Source organism: Enhydra lutris, unplaced genomic scaffold (assembly GCF_002288905.1).
Source record: "Enhydra lutris kenyoni isolate GAN:26980312 unplaced genomic scaffold, ASM228890v2 scaffoldscaffold6, whole genome shotgun sequence".
In the NCBI taxonomy this organism is placed as follows: domain Eukaryota; kingdom Metazoa; phylum Chordata; class Mammalia; order Carnivora; family Mustelidae; genus Enhydra; species Enhydra lutris.
This window is the reverse complement of record NW_019154090.1, coordinates 8520043-8540228: the sequence shown is the minus strand read 5'-3', so window position 1 is coordinate 8540228 and position 20186 is coordinate 8520043. Positions and strand designations below refer to the sequence as shown.

The following is a 20186-nucleotide window of genomic DNA, read 5'->3' as shown; positions in this document are numbered from 1 at the left end:
TGGAAACTTCTCCACGAAGTTTTCTTATTGGTGAGGCTGGTCATAGAGAGTGGGGTGGCATGGTTAGGACCACGGATTCTCTCATCAAACAGACCAGAAAAATGTCATTACTCTGAGACTCTAGTTCTGTGGCATTGGGTAAATTTCTTAATCTCAGAGCCTCAGTTTTGTCATAGTTCCCACTTCACGTGGATAATCACACAAAATGAAAGAAGGCATTTGCGGTGGTCAGCAAAGTTCCTAGGAGATATTAGTTGTTCAATAAATGGTCATCTTCAGCAGCCACAGCAGGAACCTTTGGAGTGTCTGGCTGGAGCCAACTTATTTCTCTCCCCTCCCCCAAAAAATCACTTGTCTTTTAAATCCCTCTGCCTGCCTCCCAGGACAGACCTCCATGCCTGATCTCCCTTTTTCAAGCTTTCTCACTGGTGAACGGAAAAGCACCCCCACCCTAGGGTTTCTCCCAAGGACCCACCTGCACTAAGAAGGGAGAGAGAGGCTCACAGGGAGAGAAAACATTGCGCTGAGATGATGCAAGCCTTGCAAATCTAAGACTGTCTCCCTTGCTTTGGTGCTTCTTTAGTTACATTTTATCCACGTGGCTCTGAAAAGGCCAGGTGAAGGAAATGAACACATGGGCATAAATAGTCACTTTCCCCATCTCTGTTGATGGATATTTGCCCATTAATTCCCTTTGCACCCGCTCTCTCATGCCTTCATTTTCCCTATGCAATTACTGGTCCTAAATCCTCTCAGAGAAGGGAAGGCATGCATCCCCAATAGCATTTTGCATCTACAAATCAAACGTATAATTGGCATCTCATGACGGGTACCCACAAATCACAAAGCATTTGAAATTACAGGCACAAGATCGAGAGGGCATTTTCAGCCTTGTCTGAAAAGGTCTTCATAAACCTGTTTGAGAATAATAGAATATTCCCCAAACCTCCCATTCCAACACCATTTGCTATTATTTTAAAATCATTATGTTTGCTGAGCTTACATAATTTTTAGGCTATCAATGGAAGATTTCATTCAATACTCCATAATCTCTCTTTCTGCTGTGTGACTCTCTACAAATAAAAATGTTATAACAAAAAGAGTCTGGCTATCAAAAATATAATGGCCATGCATCTAAATTACCTGTGAGCACTCAACAATAATTTATTAAGAAACTGTATGCCAGTATATCCCAGTGTCTTGAGAAACCCTACCACAGAGATGCTAAGGGTCAAGTCTTAGTTTTCTTATGAGCCAACGTCCTTCTCTAGAGAGAACTGTCTTTGTAGGGTTGGAATTTCCATCCAGCTTTCTCGAAAGTCCTACCTATGGACTTAGAGACTGTCCCACTGTTGGAGCATTGGAGTGATACTCCTTAAGTGTGAAAACTATTAACTTGGGATCCTGGCCATTTATAAAGATGTGTGACTCCTGTCTATTAAAAAAAAAAATACATGAGATAGCACAAAAGATATCATTTGGCTTTTTCCCGTGTCCATGGCTTGCAGTTCACAAAAGCGTAAATTCCACTGCTATCCCAGTCCGTTTCGGAAGCACCGAGTCTCAGTGGGGAGCTTGGGATGGCAGGGGTCACTTGTCATCTTACCTCATCTCTTCTTCTTCTTCCCTCGCAGGCTATGCCCAGGAGGAACAGCTGAAGGAAGAGGAGGAAATAAAAGAAGAAGAGGAGGAAGAGGAGGACAGCCGTTCGGTAGCTCAGTTTCAGGGCAGCAATGACCCAGGGACAGACGAGGAGCTAGAAACGGGCCCGGAGCAGAAGGGCTGCTTCAGCTACCAGAACTCTCCCGGGAGCCACTTGTCCAACCAGGATGCGGAGAACGAGTCTCTGCTGAGCGATGCCAGCGATCAGGTGTCGGACGCCAAGAGCGTCTGCGGTCGGGATGCCTTGGACCAGAAAGCCGGCGTGCACCCCAAGCTGCCCAACGAAAGCCACAACTGCATGGATAAAATGACCGCCGTCTACGCCAACATCCTGTCGGATTCCTACTGGTCGGGCCTGGGCCTCGGCTTCAAGCTGTCCAGCGGCGAGCGGCGCAGTTGCGACACCCGCAATGGCAGCAGCAAGACGGATTTCGACTGGCACCAGGACGCGCTGTCCAAGAGCCTCCAGCAGAACTTGCCGTCCCGGTCGGTGGGGAAGCCCAGCCTGTTCAGCTCCGTGCAGCTGTACCGCCAGAGCAGCAAGATGTGCGGGACGGTGTTCACCGGGGCCAGCCGGTTCCGCTGCCGACAGTGCAGCGCCGCCTACGACACGCTGGTCGAGCTGACCGTGCACATGAACGAGACGGGCCACTACCAAGACGACAACCGCAAGAAGGACAAGCTGCGCCCCGCCAGCTACTCGAAGCCCCGGAAGCGGGCTTTCCAGGATATGGACAAGGAGGACGCCCAGAAGGTTCTCAAGTGCATGTTTTGTGGCGACTCGTTCGATTCCCTCCAAGACCTGAGCGTCCACATGATAAAAACAAAACATTACCAAAAAGTGCCTTTGAAGGAGCCAGTCCCAACCATTTCCTCGAAAATGGTCACTCCGGCCAAGAAACGCGTCTTCGACGTCAACCGGCCGTGTTCCCCTGATTCGACCACGGGCTCGCTGGCGGACCCGTTCTCCTCCCAGAAGCCCGCCGGCCTGCAGCTCTCCTCCAACAACCGCTACGGCTACCAGAACGGCGCCAGCTACACGTGGCAGTTCGAGGCCTGCAAGTCCCAGATCCTCAAGTGCATGGAGTGCGGGAGCTCACACGACACCCTGCAGCAGCTCACCACCCACATGATGGTCACCGGCCACTTCCTTAAGGTCACCAGCTCGGCCTCCAAGAAGGGCAAGCAGCTGGTGCTGGACCCCCTGGCCGTGGAGAAGATGCAGTCGCTGTCCGACACCCCGAGCAGTGACTCGCTCGCTCCCAAGCCTTTGGGTAACTCTGCTTCCGAGGGGGCAGCCCCAACCCCCGAGCTGAAGAAAGAGGGCAAGAAGGAGAAACCGGAGGAGAGCAATAAGGATGAGAAAGGCATGAAACGGGAGGAGTATGACGATCCCCTGCAAAAGCCTTTAGACCCCACCGTGAAATATCAGTATCTGAGGGAGGAGGACCTGGAGGACGGCTCCAAGGGCGGAGGGGACATTCTGAAGTCACTGGAAAATACCGTCACCACAGCCATCAACAAGGCCCAGAACGGGGCTCCCAGCTGGAGCGCGTACCCCAGCATCCACGCAGCCTACCAGCTGGCCGAGGGCGCCAAGCCTGCTCTGCCCCTGGGATCCCAAGTCCTGCAGATCCGGCCTAACCTCCCCAACAAGCTGAGGCCCATTGCCCCCAAGTGGAAAGTGATGCCGCTGGTCTCCGTGCCCGCCAACCTGGCCCCATACACCCAAGTGAAGAAGGAGCCGGACGACAAAGAGGAAGCCGCCAAGGAGTGCGGGAAAGAGAGCCCCCAGGAGGAGGCGTCGCCTTTCAGCCACAGCGATGCGGACGCTTTCGCCAAAAGCGAAACCCCGTCGGAATCCAAGAAGGCCGAGCCTTGCCTGCTGAAGGAGGAGGCCAGGCTGGGGGAGGAGGGCGGCGAGCCGGAGAAACGCGCGCCCCTGGAGCCCGCGCCCCCTCTCAGCAACGGATGCGCGCTCCCCCCGCGGGCGCCGGCCCTGCCGTGCATCAACCCGCTCAGCGCCCTGCAGTCCGTCCTCAACAACCACCTGGGCAAGGCCACGGAACCCCTGCGCTCCCCTTCCTGCTCCAGCCCGAGCTCAAGCACAATTTCGATGTTCCACAAGTCGGCTCTCAGCGTCGTGGACAAGCCGGGCCTGAGTCCCGCCCCCACGCGGCCGGCCAGCGTGTCCAGGCGCTACCTGTTCGAGAGCAACGATCAGCCCATCGACCTGACCAAGTCCAAGAGCAAGAAAGCCGAGTCCTCGCAAGCACAATCCTGCACGTCCCCCCCTCAGAAGCACGCTCTGTCTGACATCGCCGACATGGTCAAGGTCCTCCCCAAGGCCACCACGCCCAAGCCCGCCGCTTCCTCGCGCGGGCCCCCGGTGAAGCTGGAAATGGACGTCAGGCGCTTCGAGGACGTCTCCAGCGAGGTGTCCACGTTGCATAAGAGGAAAGGCCGGCAGTCCAACTGGAACCCTCAGCATCTTCTGATTCTGCAGGCGCAGTTCGCCTCCAGCCTTTTCCAGACGTCCGAGGGCAAGTACCTGCTCTCCGACCTGGGCCCTCAGGAGCGCATGCAGATCTCCAAGTTCACCGGGCTCTCCATGACCACCATCAGCCACTGGCTGGCCAACGTCAAGTACCAGCTGAGGAAAACGGGCGGGACAAAGTTTCTGAAAAACATGGACAAGGGACACCCTATCTTTTATTGCAGTGACTGTGCCTCCCAGTTCAGAACGCCTTCTACCTACATCAGTCACTTAGAGTCGCACCTGGGTTTCCAAATGAAGGACATGACCCGCGTGGCCGTGGAACAGCAAAGCAAGGCGGAACCAGAGATCTCCCGGGTGTCGTCGGCTCAGAGGTCTCCGGAAACCATAGCTGGCGAAGAGGACACAGACTCTAAATTCAAGTGTAAGTTGTGCTGTCGGACATTTGTGAGCAAACACGCGGTAAAACTCCACCTAAGCAAAACGCACAGCAAGTCACCCGAGCACCATTCACAGTTTGTAACGGACGTGGATGAAGAGTAGCTCTGCAGGTACGGGTTTGCTCCCAGGTGATGGCCCAGTAGCCTTGCAAGGAACGTCCTGATGGGAGATGGGTCCGTGTAGAGGCAGCTCATGTGTCTCGGTACCAAGAGGACCGTAGCCTGCTGGAATAGGACTTATTGGTATGAGAGACTAGAACATAAGTCCTAAGTATCTCACTGTCCCCCGGTTAGGGTCGGTGATGAGTAGCAGGAAATGGGTTCAGAGACATGGAGTTCACAGAGCCCCACTGCGTGGTACGTGACCTCCTTCCTGACCCAGGGCCCAGCTCTGATGGTCCAGCCAAGGCTACACCTCGTTTTAATTAATACGTACGGACTTCCGTCACTGTCCCATTCACCCCCTCGCCTTCCCATAGCGATGCTAATGACTTAGATCGGGAGCGAAGGGTGAGCTGCAGGACGAACCCTGTAGAGTTCCTGGGGGCAGCTGCTATGCAGAGATCGCTCCATCAGCTCGTGAACTTTATGATTATTATTACTTGTAATTCATGCTTTTTGCGGCTTCCTTTCGGGCCGATTGCTCCCTTCCCCTCCCGTCCCTCTGTTTCTTGCCTCCATTAGGTCTGTTAGGAAAGAGCTGCTGCCCTGTGTAGTCAGTCAGACAGCAGGAAAATATGCTCTGCAGAACACGGAGGTCCAGAGAGAGGAAGCGTGTTTTCTTCTCTCGTCCTCTGGTTTGCTTTCAGATAGACTATTATCAGCGTCCACGTTTAACCAAGGTAGCTGAACTGCATACCCTTGAGTTTCCTTTACCTAAAGAAACAGATGACTTTCTGAACACCCATTGCTGATGCACATGGGGTCGGTCCCACAGCTTCAAGTTCATCTGCATCATGTATCATAGAAGTTCTGTGCCTTGTATAGTCACCAGTGCCCAGACTCTCTATGTCACCTCCAGGAAAGAGGACAGAAGCCAAGGTCAAATACGTTGGCAGACTTGGTCACACCAGCTGCTTCCAGATGTTTTCCAGGCTGGGTCCTTCACACACTCCTTTCATCTCCTTTTTCTTTTTTTTCTTTTTTTTTTCTTTTTTTCTGTATTTTGTCCACTTCCTTCTCTCAGCATGATACCCCCTACATGCTAGGGGCCTCCACACACTCAGGTTGTCCTCCTCCTCGGCTTCACCTCGGGCCCCACCCCGGACAGGGACCTGACTTGACTTAAAGCTTCCGCACGTTCGAGTCCAGTTTCCATCACTCTAGGTGACCGATTCGTTCTTTGGGTCACTTCGCAGTAAGAGCATCAGCAGTCAGTGTAACATATAAGCCCTCACTAGCCCCTAGTGTCAGAGCTTTTGTTTCTAAATAGGAGATTTTTGGATCAAGCCACAAAGGTCTGAGCCGTAGCCGAGTTCCAGGCAGAGGAGGGGTACTTCCGTGGTGTGGCTTCGGGCTCACCTCGCGGCCAGGTGTGGGGGGTTGCCAAGTGTGAGGATGGTCAAGAGGAAATAAAGGGTGAAAATCTGGGACTGTCCCCTCACTAAGAAGATCTAAGAGCTTCTGATGAAAGGGGATCCCATCCTATAACTAACGGCTCCTTGGGTCCAAATGAAGACTGTTGTTTTGTTTGCATGTTTTTATCATGATAATTAAAATGTGTTACTAGCAGATTCATCTCTTGCTTTCCAAGCATGATCTGTTCAGCTCACACCATTGAAAGAAAAGCCAAAATTCATCTATTGAATCTATAAGTGAGCTTGGGGCTTGGCAACATTCTATTTATTTGCTATATAACATTTTATATCGTATGTAACTTGCTATTATACTTTTCTGGTCCTTGGAAAAAAAAAAAAAAAAAGGTGGATATATACAGAATACCCAGTGAGAAGAGACATGTTTCCAATCCCATAGTGGTAGGTCCAAACCATGGTGAAGAGGACAAATAGGGAATGTTTATTTGTGCTACAATAAAGACCAATTTTCCACCTGTTAGGTCTGTAATCATTCTTTGAAAAAAATTAATATCACTGCCAAAACACTGCGATACGTAAGTAGAAAGATGGGAGAAAAAGAAAGCCTTAGTCAAAATCTGAAACATGCATGTCTCTTCTAAGGAAGCAAAGGTAAACTGATCATTTGGGAAAACCTACATAAAAGGCACTTAACAAATCTGTTAAACACATGGATAGGACAGCTCTTTTCTCATCCCTCTGCATGTGTACAAAATAAACATTTCTGGTTTGGACTGCGGAGGCCCCACGTCACAGAGTTATCATTATATGAAACCAAAGCTCCATTCTTAGATAAACACCGTGACGCTGTGCTCGTGAAATAGGACTGAGTTTGAGTATTTAAGGAAAAAGAAAGTTTGAGTATTTAAGACTCATTCAGAACCATAAGTGTATACGTGTGTTATGTGTACACAAAAAATGGTGCGTGTGCATGGTGTGTTTGTGTTAATACTAAAGATATTACAGTCTGCCTGACTAGCTCCCACATTTGCACGGTGGCGGGGGGGGGGCTTTCTGATCCTCGGGCCACGTACAGGAAGAATTCCTTCACCCTCGAGGTCCTCCCTTAGGACAGCATCCACACAGTACCTTGTCCACTGCTTAGAATTAAGCAGATAGGTTTTTAAGTGATCACAAAATGAGATTGCTGTTATCCAGAACTCTAATTTTCGTTGGTATGCATGATAGCGCAAATTGTACAAAATGACATGATGTTTTAGAAAGCATGGTCAAGATTTTATGGAAAACTTGGGAGCTTTGCCCTATCTCTGTTCTCTGTGAGACGCAAATTTTGGCCTGAATTTCCTTTCCTTTCTTAGATAGGTCGTAAATCCTGCAAAAGGCTCTGCCAAATATTAAAGGCAACTTTTCATTAAAAATTAATTAGATGATGTTAAATGCGCATCCCTATTTTAGGACAGAAGTAATCTAAAACGATTTCAGTAAGTATCTGCATATACCTTTAAAAACCACACGCTCTCGAATAATAGAAATTAAACAAAGAGCAAATCAATGAGTCTAAAATGCACAAGGACTTGAAATTATAGTCATTATCGTGTAATCCAGTGTACACGTTTAAAGCACACCTAGCCTTGAAATGCAGGGCAAAAATGAATTCTAGTCCAGTAACTGTCACCTTTGTTGTGGGTGACTTGATAAAAACACACATTCAGGGTGAACAGCATGTAAACTTACCAAATACAATACGGGGTACCCAGTTAAATCTGAATTTCAGATACACAACAAGTAAGTTTTTAGAATAAGCTGTCCCAAGCGTTGCAGGGGCCATATTTTTACTGAAAAGGGTACTCATTGTTTATCTGAGATTCAGATTTTCCTGGGCATTCTGTATTTTTATTCGCTCAGTCTGGCAACCCTAACAATACGGATTCTATGGCATTCTGGAAAAAGCAAAGGGCTGTATTAATTAATGTCTATAAGATACATCACCCTTTCATTCATCCATTAAATAAATATTCCTCCTTCCCTCCCTCCCTCCCTTCCTTCCTTCCTCCCTGCCTCCCTCCTTCCTTTTCCCCCGCCCTGCATTTCTTTCATCTTACAACAAACATAGGTTTGCTTTGACTACGCACCAGCTTCTGCTCCGCAATGGCTGTGTGATGGTGAGCTAGCAGACATGCTGATTATGATAGCCAAATGTGCCAGCCCTGCCGCAAGCGCTTTACAAACATTATTCCACTTGATTCTCACAAAACGGCCCTATAAGGTAGGGGTGGATTCAACCGTGTAACGGGAGGAAAAGGAGGCAGAGAGATTCTGCATGAATTCCTACAATCGCGTAACCTCGCTCATTCGTTATCACCTATCCAAAAGGCCATCTCTCCAGGCCTCACACCGCGCTGATCCCGGGGAATAAACCGGTGACCAGAACAAGAATCTGCCTTTGAGGCTCGTGGCAGACATGCAGACGGGTGGCCCCGGGGTAAACGCTGAATGGAGGACACGGGAGGGGCATCTGCCGGATCCCCGAGGGAATGATGGTTTCTGGGGCTTGTGATGTTAATGCTTTCTCTGGCTGCCCAGGCTCTCGGGGTTGGGTGCAAATCCTAACTCATCGTCTCTCCCTAAGCTATGGCCCAATTCTCTGTCTGTAAAATGGGGACACGGTTCTCCCCTCTTAGAAAATTTGTGAGAATTAAATAAGCCTGTGCAACTCTTTTCCAGGAAGCCTGGCAACTAGTAGGTTCACGGGAAAAGTTAGTCCTCCACAATGCCCACGGGTTTCTGCCATGTTCTTCAGCCTCACTTGAAGTGTGTAGAAGCTGTGGGCTCTCCCCAGATGCCCCCGCGGGAACCTCAGCTTTGCAGTTTGATCGTAATGATAGCAAATGACAGCAAAACTCCCACTTACGGGCGTCTTCCACGGGCCAGGCACGGTGATTCATGCCGCTCTGATTTTGCAATGAGCTCGGAGGACTTTGTGATTTGTCCCCGAGCGCGCAGTCAGGGCACAGAGGGACTCAAGCTCAGGACTGTTCTGCACTCATCACCTTCTTCTGCCTCTTGGCTTCTCTGACACCTTGCCTGATGGTTTCTAGATGCTCCCATGGCCACATGGACAACAGGGCTGTAATCGTGACACATGAGCTAGAGATAGGCAAGAGCTCCCCTGAGCTTCTCAGAGGCTCCAGTGGCAAACTGAATATGGAAACGCAGGGGCCTGGGACTGGCCCGCAGCCTAGAGCACAGCATCCTCGTTCTCCCGACTGTGATGTCCTTGGCCAGTCAGCCAATTAGACATTTACCATATAGCATCCAACCAAGGAATGACCCGAATTCCAGTGAAAATATACACGTACTGGATTTTTTTTTTTTTTTTGATCCTCATCCTGACTCTCATTTAGGGGAAACAAAATGAGAATTCAGAAACAGGGTCAGCTATAAGACTCATGTATTTCCTACACAGCCAGAAACAAATGTGTCGTCTGTTTTAATGTTTCCATTTTATGCAAGCGATCTGGCTTCCGTCCCTCGTGCATCGCCGGTCCCCTTCTCTGTTGCTCTGTCCCCCTCATTGGGAACCTTCGAAATCTCAATCCTGACGTGTATAATTTGGTGCTTTAATATAGAGTAACATTATTTTTCATTTACTCCAATCTGCCATCAGTATCATCTTTTCATTTAACCAGATGCAATTCTTTTTTCTTTCGCTAAATTGAAAATCCATGAGCGACAGGGAGTGCAATGTTTTAATTAGCTCATATTTTTTATATGGATTTATGTCTTTAAAATACATTTGTGTAATTCTTCAGCTAAATTAAAAACGTCTTTCCGCGAAAGTGAGGAGGGGAAAATAAAGAGCTGAATTGTGTCATTAGCTTAGGTAGATACAGATGGAGAGCAGGACCTCACGAGGGTGGGTTGGGGGGCTGGGGAGGGACACACGGCAATTCCTGGAGCATCTACCCAGCGGATTCTGAACTCGCCCCTTCATTTAAAGAATTCTTTCTCTATAGAGATTTCACGGCAAAGGTTTGAGGAAGGATTTTTTTTTTTTTTTTTTGGAAGGCCCCTAGAAAGTAAACAAGCAGCTACCTTCAACGAACTAATTTGAAACCAAACCAGCCGCCAAACAAAACAGGCAGAAAAAAAGAAGAAGAAGAAGAAGGAGAAGAAGTCATAATGATAAACAGTTGCCCCTGCATTTCTCTCTTTGTCTTTTTTTTTTAACTATCAAGTTTAAAGCTTTCCACAGTGGTTTTTTTTTTTTTTTTTTTTTTTTTTACTTTATAGGAGACAAGTGACATTCTGTGGTAAATGGGAGGCAAAGCCATGCAGAACTGAAATCTCTCTAATGCACTGACACTAACTTGCCCTCTATTGTTGGAACCGAGCAGGCTCTCATGATTGTTCATCAAACGGCTCCTAATGCAGTTAAAGCATTCAGCTATAATTCCTCCTTGCATTTATAATTACTGTCATAGACTGCACACCTCGGTGAGCAGATTAAAGCTATAAACTATTTAGCCACGGCTCTAAGACGAGGAACTTGATTTGTCTGGCAGAAATTATTTGTTAGAGAGCTTGACACATCACATAAAAATGACTCAACTTGATGAAGAACAATGCATTTTAGCAATGCGGGGATTTTAAATCACTCCTGATGCCACGCCCTGCAGGAACCGCAGGGCGGTGTGTTCGATGATATGTGGGCCACGGAGATCACGTTAGGGGTACCAGAACAGAAGAGGCTGTGAGGTGCCGCTGCTGGCTTTCCGGACGCTTCCCCTGAAAGAACAGGAGTTGGTTGGAAATCAGTGCATGTCATGTCCTCCCATTAAATCCAGTGTAAATGTTACCGGAGGCTCACAAGGCAGGGAAAAGGGGGCTGCCGGGAGCCGAAGGCGCACGTCACCTTTGGGGGCCTTTAGAGAACTTTGTGCTGCTGTCGAGAACACGTGCCCCCAGAGCCCGGGAAACCAGGGCTCCGTGGAAAGTGCTGGTGGTTGTTTTTCCTGGAATGGTCTTTATTTCTCCGGTCTTTTTATTTGTTTTTTTGTTTTGTTTTGTTTTGGTTTGGTTAGGTTTGGTTTGGTTTTTCTTACTTGCTGGAGACATAGCATATGTTTAGGCATGGAGGGCATTCCTTTGGGGGTTATCTTTTAGCGATGCTGTGAAAACTTGAAAAAAAAAAATCCACGTCCAGGTTGAGGAGCAAGACTGGCGGAGACCAGGGAGTGGTGAATGCAGGTCCTTTCTTCCTCTTCCTGCTTGTGTTGCAGACTAGCTGAAATCATGTAGGGACAGAGCTCCGCCCCGGGTCTGGCCCACCAAGCAGGCGCTCCATGAACCTCACCCTCCTCTTAATTGCCCACCTTGATCACCTGCCTCAAAACAATCTCTTTCTGTTTGCTGAAGGCTTAGATCAAGATGTAGGATGGATTTTCCATTTTATTTGAAGAAATCGGGAGAGACTATGAGGACAGACTTAATTAAATCAGCTCTGGATGGTTGGAGGGTGGCAGGAGGCATGGAAGTATGGGGGGGAGGGTTGGGGTGCCCGAGAAAAGATGGATATAGCATTAACCTGCATTTCTTTCCCTCTTGGTTCTGCTTTTTTTCTCTCTGCCACCAGCTACCTTGAAAAATTCCACTTGCTACCGTCCAAACTTGCCAGTGGCTATGCCATGCTTAGGAAGGTCTACACTGGAGTCCCAGTGCAGATAATGACGGTGATGGTGTTGATTAGATGTGGTAAGAAAGCAGTGCTTAGCAGCGTCTGCTACCGCCACTGTTCTCGCCATGATTGATCCTGACGGAGAATTAACATTTACTGTGCATTTACGATATCCCGGCTCTTGTACTCTGGTGGTCTATGTGTGTATTACCTCAATCAGTCTTACCCTAAAACTCGGCAAAGAAAGAAGGATAATGCCATCCAGCTTACGGGTGAGGAAACCGGCCCTCAGACAGGTGAGGTGATCCCAGGCTCACAGAGCTAGCACGTGGTAGACCTGAAATCAGGGGTGGGCAAAGAAATGATTTACCTCAAGCCAGAATTTTGGCTGAAACTTCTCCCAGCGCCTTTCTGGTATCTCTGGGGTTAAATTCTATCGGGCGCTGCACCAGAGCGTGAGGTGGGAACCCGTCCCCAAGTTACTGGCAGGGGAGAGAAGTGGAAGGGGGGCAAAAAAAAAAAAAGAAAAAGTTCCAGTATCCTGAAAGGCCAAATCTTTGACATGGACAACTTTCTCCCTCCCGGGCCCTCCAGCAAATTGGCACTTTCACTGTGCCTGGTTTTATGTGGTATTTTGTTCATCTATGGAGAAAAAAATGATGTTTCAGGTGATGTTATTTTCAATGCTACATTACTTGATTTCACAGTCAAATAATTCTATTTTTGTTCACCAGAGGATTTTGTCATGTTTAATTGTTTATGACTCCCTCCTCCCCCCATATTTGCTGTAGCCTCCACTTCTCCCCGTGCCACCTTCCCGTGGATTCTCTGGTGTGCGGTAACCATGGAGATGAGTCCCTATTGGGTAGCATTGGCTCTGGCTGAGAAGTCGGAGGACCAATCAGGACTTTGTCATCCCAGAAATGTAAGAACGGGAAGTGAGAGGATGCTGGAGTGGAGGGAAGGCCTGTCACAAAGTCTCAGGAGACGGGACAACCTAATGCCCAGAAATCCCACGAGAGAAGCTTGCGAAGCTAAACTAAAGGAGGTACATGGGCTCTGGAGCCACTGAGTCCTGGGCCCTGGGGCCACATCTCCACTTCCTAGCTGAGAGACCAAGGGCAGGTCACGTCACCTCTCTGACCCTCAGCTCCTCTTCTGTCAAGTGGCTGCATGAAGGCTGGCTTCACGTAGTGTTACAGGGATAAAATGAAAGAAAACCTACCAAGGGTCTTCCTGGTACAATATCAGGCACACAGAAATGACCCATTAAAGAGAGCTGCTCTTATCATTGTTAACATACAACAGCCTTAGAATGAAGGGCGGGTTAATGTGTCCAAGGATTTTAATTCTAATGGCAACCGCCACGGTCATAATGTGCTGCAACCAAGTCAGATTTTGTGTCTCAGGAACGTCCATTGGGGAAAGACAAATGTGAAAACATGCATCACACAGTAGACATTACATGTTGGGACAGTGGCCCATGCGAGGACCACAGTGGTGCATGACACAGAAATGGGCTCTGCCCTCAGAACGCAGACAGTCCATCATGGAAGAAGGACAAGACACCACCAAGGCTTACACTGAGCTCAGTGTCATCACAGGGAGAGTACTGAGGTACTGAGTGAGCGGGAGCCGAGAGGGTTCGAGGACGTCTGATCCGATCAGCAGAGATCTAGGCTGCGTCCAGAATGAGAAAAAGCACTAGCAGGTGGCAAAGGGGGTGGGCACCAGGACGAAAGGAATGGCAAGAGGAAAGCCTCATAAGTGAGGTCGAGTGGGGGGTTCGTTCCAGAAAATGCCTGTTGTTTGGTGTGACCAGAGCTGTGTTTCAGGGAGAAGATGGCATAGAGGAGATGCTGGTCAGGCAGAGAAGTTGGGGGATACACGTATGATGGCTCCCCTCCAGCCTATAAACTTATCTTTTGAGCCTTACCGAGACAGATGTTCAATACAGGTTTGCGTTATTGAAAGAGTCAAACATCATTTCCACGAAGTTGACTTTGTGGGGCTTGGATGCGGTGGAGCACCAGCCTCTTCCCTGAAGGTGAACGTGGCATCCACCTCTGAGGTCCAGGAGGCCGGGGCTGCATCTGATTAGCTCCCCATGTACAGACTCTGTAAATTTTGGTCGGAAGGGAGGAGGGAAGGACAGTATCTAGGAGGTGATCATAACTTCCTGGGACGTCCCCCACATGTGAAATAACGGTAATGCCCGTGTCGCCCATCAGTCCGGCAGACGGAATAGGTAAAGGAGGTGAAAGCCTTCGCACAGAGCACAGCGCATAATAGAAGCCCCAAAGGAAGGAAATTTCAGGCTCTATGAAGCCCAGCAAAGTGCAAGAAAGTGAGAAGCATTTCCAGCCCACGGTCCAGTGATTTGCCCAGAGGACTAACATTGCCATGAGGCCTAAGAAATGTCATTTTTTGAGGTATGCTCGCCCACGGGAGCAAAGCCAACAGATGCCTTCAGGGGAATGAGTCAAGCCTCCCGCACCGGGAGGAGCGGAGACCTTCATTCGGTCCTTTAATTCACGCTCTTGGAGAAGCGGCCGTGAGCCGGGCTCTGTCGTGAGTGCTGGGCTACACCCCCAGAAGAGAGGAAACCAGATCTTACATTCTAATCAGAGGACACACGTTGATAATAATAGGGACAGCTCACATTTGGAAACACAAATAAAAGTAACAATTTCTGAGGAAATTGGGGCTGCCAAGGGATACGGTGTGATCTGCGCGGTGATGGCGGCCACCTACTTTAAACAGTGGGGGGAAGAGGGGCAGGGAAGAGAACTAAGGAGGTTGAGAAGGAGCGGTCACGTGACAAATTGAGGGCAGAACATTCCAGGTGGGAAAACAGAAGGGTTGGTACATCTGATTCAGGGAAAGGCCGTGTCGAGGGCTGGGATTGGAGGCATCGGGGCGTGGTTGGGGTGCGGTGGGGACATGAGGCAAGTCAGCGCTTTGTAGAACATCCTGACAACTTTAGACTTTTTCATCCCAAGCCCAATGAGAAGCCATTGAAGGGGTTTAGGAGGACAAGGCCATGATCTACTTTGCCCTTCAGAAGACTACTGTGCTTACAGAGTGTAGAATGGATGAGAGCAGTCAAGGGCAAACGTGGGCCTGTGAGGAGGGGATGGGAAGGACAGGGAGGCCGTAAAGGCAGGGAGCATGGAGAGGAGCGAGTGGCCTTGGGGGGTTCCAGGCCACTCACAGCCATGAGTGCCTACAAAAGAGAAGGAATATCAAACAGAGAAGTCATGGGGAGGCATCAGGACAAATTCACCTTCATACTGTGGGGCCTGCCCTGGGGTGGGCTTCTAGGTACAACCTCTCTTCCAGAATTTCCCCGGGACGACCCCCAGCTCCTAAGTGAGACATTACTACCTATTTCCTGAGGACAATCCATTTCTTGATAAAAGTAAGCCATGGTCTTTATGCTCCTCCAGAAATTATGAAGTACAAACCAAGAGGTCCCTGCTGTGCTTGCCTTCCTATTTTTCAATCCTAATTTAATTCCTCCCTCCATTCTGTAATTCAGCCCCTTTCTCCCCACAGCATCCACCCTAGGTGGTCCTGACTCCAAAGGAAGATTTACTGGCACGACGAAATGGAGGAACACGTTGTTTTTTCAAGATGATTTAATGACCTTTTTGGCATCCCCATGACTGCTGAAATCTTCTGTAATTACTCAGCTTGGTGGCAGAGACTTCTGTTGATCAGAGGAAGGCTGATGTGGATGTCAAAGGTCAATAAATTTGCAATCCATAATTGCGATCACTGGATGTTGGAGCAGGCTGGGTCATGGCTTGGTCACAAGGCCGTGAGTGGTTGAGCCAAAACGAGCGTGAAAGGATCTTGGGCGTTCGGCATGCAAAACCACTATGCTATCTTCCGCTCGTATACCAGCTCGCTTTCTCTGTCCCTGCCTTGTTCCCCCGTGTCTGTCAACGTCAACAACCCCTCCTCTGGAGATGGGCGCGCTGCCTATCAGACACTCCAGAGTCCTCTGGGTCTACTCCACCCGGAGCCAGTGATGCTGTAAACACAGCGATGGGTTCTTCCAGAGAATCTCCATCAGCTTTTTTTTGGTCACATTGCTCAGGTCTGTTTGGCCCTTGCTGGAGGTCGAACATTGATTTTTTTTCCCTTTTCTGCTTTGTTTGTCCTCTGACAGCATGGTTTATGTCGGAAAGGTCTACGTCAGGAATTAGAGAGTGTTTGTAACGATGGGGGATAATACCCTAATATAAATATACCATTTGTGGGCTTGCACTTTGACAAGAGCGAGTGAACTGGAAGATGCTAGAAAAGCTCTGAAGTCATGGAAACATGGGGCAGAGGCATTTGCTTTAATGACTCCTCTAATTCCTCGAGCTCACCTTATCAAGTTGTAACCTCTGAATCTCTAAGTTCCTAGTTCAAAAATGCAGAGTCTCCTCTGTCCTCGTGTTAATTTTTAAATTATATATCATTGTAGAGAGGCCCTTTGTGGTGAATATGATGAGCCATTTTCGCATCTGAAATGGGGAATTATAACTGAACATTAGCGATTGCTTATAAATCACTTTGAGCAAAGTGGCATCTGTGACCACAAGGTTCTAGCTGGGGAGAAATGCAGTGCATGAGAAGAGGGGACCCAGAAAGGAGAAGGTGATTTTCAAGAGAGGCGGTTACAAGCTGATGCTCATTCCTCGGGCGCACTGGGCAAGCCCCGGGACCCCAGGCGACCTGAGGCGTGTTTGATTCTGAAGCTGGGATTCTGTTCTATGGCTGCCTTTTGTTTCTCTTCGAGCTTTTTTTTTCTTTTTTAAAGTTTCTTGGAGGTTGAGAAGAGGTCCTAAGGCTCCCTAGGAATCAGCAAAAAAGCAGTAGGACGTGTGACTCTCAGGTGGCGTATCTGCCAGACGGCCAGAATGTGAGCCAGGTACAGGGTCTGGGAATACGGGTGCTATGTCCGCCCTCACTGGAGAGCTCTGGAGAGGTCTGTGGCTTTGAATCCATGTTGCACTGTTCCCTAGCAGGAAGAGCAAATGCTTCACCTCTCTAACATGCAGCTTCTTTATCTGTAAAATGGGGGTAACTCTCCTAGCTCAGGGCTCCGTAGATGAGCTCTCGGGAGACAATCTAGGTCAATACTCTGAGCCAATTGTTCTCAAACTTGAGAATCATCTGGAGGGTTTGTTAAAACGCAGATGGCTGAACCCATTTCCCAGAGCATCAGATTCGGTAGATCTTGGGTGGGGCCATTTAATTGGAATTTCTAACAAATTCCCTGATGGTAACAGGATGCTCGTCCAGGGACCACATTTTGAGACCCCCTGTTTTAAGCATAGTACTGGGCACGTTGTGAGTGCTCTAAAAAAAAGTTTGCTTTTATTAGCTTGAATTCAGTCATTGCGCCTGTCTGACCCTCTGTCTTGATGAACAAGCAGCACGGACCGCAAGGAAGGTCCTAGTTTAATGTACAAAATCAAGTCAGACCAAGAAGGTGAGACCCTCTAGATCGTCCCTTAGAGCGGAGAGAACAGAAGCTGACGAGAAGCAACTAGAGGAGAGATCCAAATTCCAGGAAAGCAGGAAATGGTTCAGGGTTTTATAGGACTCCCCTGAGATCACTTAATAACAGGATACACAATATCAGTTCAGTTGTTTCTACTGTATCAGGAGGCGTTTTCCATCTCATGAGCTGATTAGCAGTAAAGGGAATAGGTCCCCCTCCTGACTTCGCTTAATATCTTCCTTAACTCTGAAAGGATGGGATGCAAAATCACTTTGGGAGCAATAGTTAAAACTGATCAGCATGCTAACTCTAAATTGTGTTTATCACAATCTGTTATTTATAATTGACTGCAAACCAAATCAAACCTAATTTAGTAAACCAGGGAGTTTAGTAAACCAGTAAATCAGTTCATCCAAGGATAGAGTTGGTTTCACGCACAGATGAATCTTGGGTTCAAAAGACACATGTCGTGGGAACTTAGTCTTTTCCAGTCGTTTGGCTCAGGTTTCCCCTGTTTTGTCTTCATTTTCAGAGGAACAGCTAGATTGCCTAGACCAGCACCAGGGTTCTATCCCACCTAAGAGCTTAGGAGTTCAGGTGAGTGTCTGTTTCCCAAGAGTGTCACCTACAGAGGTGCACTTGAGTCGGCCCGTGCCGCCAGAATACTCAAAGTGATGCCTAGGGCTGGGAATACAGGATGCCGCCGCTTCAGGCTGGCTCAGACTCACAGTCCTGGAAGCCTTACGTGGGCTCAGCATGTTACAGCTCGGGCTGAGATTGGTATGGCCAGAAGGGTTGTGATATTAGTGGAGATTTGGGGTAGGGGTGGGGATGACCCTAAATCCAACTCATCTTGTTCAAGCTTGACCTAGGCCATCTGTTCACTCTCCTAACACCTGCTAATTTTCTGATTCTGCATGACTGAGAGTAGTCCCATTCAAGCCCTGGTTCCCCGGCATAGGATCAGTAGACCTACCTTTTTCTCTCATCTTTCCCACCACTGTCCATGTCACTACTAATTTTTTTACTGGACCTCCATAATATTTCTGTCACTTCACCTGCTCCACTTCTGTGTCTACAGGAGGTGGGTCCATGGACGCACACCCTATCTCTTGCCGGGACTACCCTGCGTCAGTATGCCCAGCCCACAACTACTAGATTGAAAGTCCTAACTCAAAGCTCATGGCATAATAAGAAGAGCTACCGTTTCATGAGTGTTTTTTCTTTTTTTTTTTAATATTTTATTTATTTATTTGACAGACAGAGATCACAAGTAGGCAGAGAGATAGGCAGAGAGAGAGGAAGAGAGAGAGGAAGAGAGAGAGGAGGAAGCAGGCTCCCTGCTGAGCAGAGAGCCCGATGCGGGGCTCGATCCCAGGACCCTGGGATCATGACCTGAGCCGAAGGCAGAGGGTTTAACCCTCTGAGCCACCCAGGCACCCCATTAGTGTTTTTTCTACCTGAGGAACTTCAAATGTCATCTTTCTGATCTCTAGATTAACCATTCTCATTACTGAAATCTTAGCTTCAACGTCATCTTCTTCAAGGACTCGTCCCTGAAAATCATCAACATTTCTGTGAAGGGTCCAAAAGTAAATATTTTCTGGGTCAGAGCCTGTCACCGTGGTTCATTCTGTCATTGCAGCGTGAAAGCAGTAATGGGGGTTGTGTGAATGAATGGGTGCGGCTATCTTCTAATAAAACTTTATTGATAGACACTGACACTCGAATTTCACAGTTTTCATGGGTCATAAAAAGCATTTTTCATTCAAGATTTATTTTTGTTTATTTTTGAGAGAAAAATTGAGTGCATGAACAGAGGGAAAGGCAGAGCAAGAGGGAGAGAGATCATTTCAAGCAGACTCCTTCTGAGGGCAAAGCCCCACACAGGGCTCAGTCCCATGACCCTGAGGTCATGATCATTGCTGAAATCAAGAGTCAGACATTCAACTGACTGAGCCACCCAGGCACCCCCCTAAAGTATTCTTCTTTGGACTCTTTCAACCATTTGAAAATGTGAACACGATTCTAGTTTGTGGGCCCTACAGAAACAAATGAGGTGCTTGATTTGGCCCATGGGCTATTTTTTTGCCAAGCCCTGATCTAAAGCCATCCAGCCTTCTCAAATATCTCTTTCCTATCACCCTGTTTTATTTCCTTTATTAGATTTACATCTATCTCATAGTATGTTATTTACTTGTACATTTCCTTATGTCTCAGCACTGTGCTATGCTCCACGAACATAGCAGTGAACCAATGGATGTTTTCCTCCCTTGAAGATCTTATAGAAGGAGAAAGACAAGAAACAAGAAAACAAGTTAATAAATAAGATAGTTCAGATCCCATGAAGGAAATAAACAAAGTACTTAAGGCCTGGGTAGCAGCAATGTTAATTTACTTAGGGTGCTCCTAGAAGGCCTCTTTGAGGGATGACATCTGAAACATGAAGGACCAAGGGAGCCAGTCCTGAAATCAGTGAAAAGAGGATTTGAGGCAGGGACAGCAAGTGCAAAGACCCCGAGGCAAGTAAAAGCTGGGCACATTGAGGGAAACTGAAAGAAGATCAGTGTTTCTGGAACTCTATGAGCTCAGAGAGAAAGAAGTTTGAGTATTTAGCACAGACTGATAAGTTTAGATTATTCCAAATTTATTGGGGGGGATTTAAATAGCGGATACCATGATGTAATTGGCATTTCTAAGGATAATTCTGGCGTCCGTGTGCAGAATGAATCACAGATGTTTATGTGTGTGAGCGTGCTTACCAGGAAGCTCCTTGGACATCTCAGATGGATCCTACACATATTAAGCTCCCACGAAAAACTTGTGAAATTAATGCATTAATTAAAACCATTAACGCAGCATAACTTTTTCT

At 48.1% G+C, this 20186-nt stretch overlaps 1 protein-coding gene across 1 annotated transcript in view; it reads left to right on the top strand.

The window, feature by feature from the left end:
• Nucleotides 1–1497: 1497 nt before the first annotated feature.
• Nucleotides 1498–20186, top strand: part of LOC111141515 (teashirt zinc finger homeobox 2) — a 173073-nt gene continuing 154384 nt past the window's right edge. Inside the window, exons 1-2 of the mRNA XM_022494118.1 lie at nt 1498–1519; nt 1635–4710. Coding sequence (XP_022349826.1) covers nt 1498–1519; nt 1635–4702 — 3090 coding nt within the window. The 3' untranslated portion in view covers nt 4703–4710. The remainder of the gene's footprint in view (nt 1520–1634; nt 4711–20186) is intronic.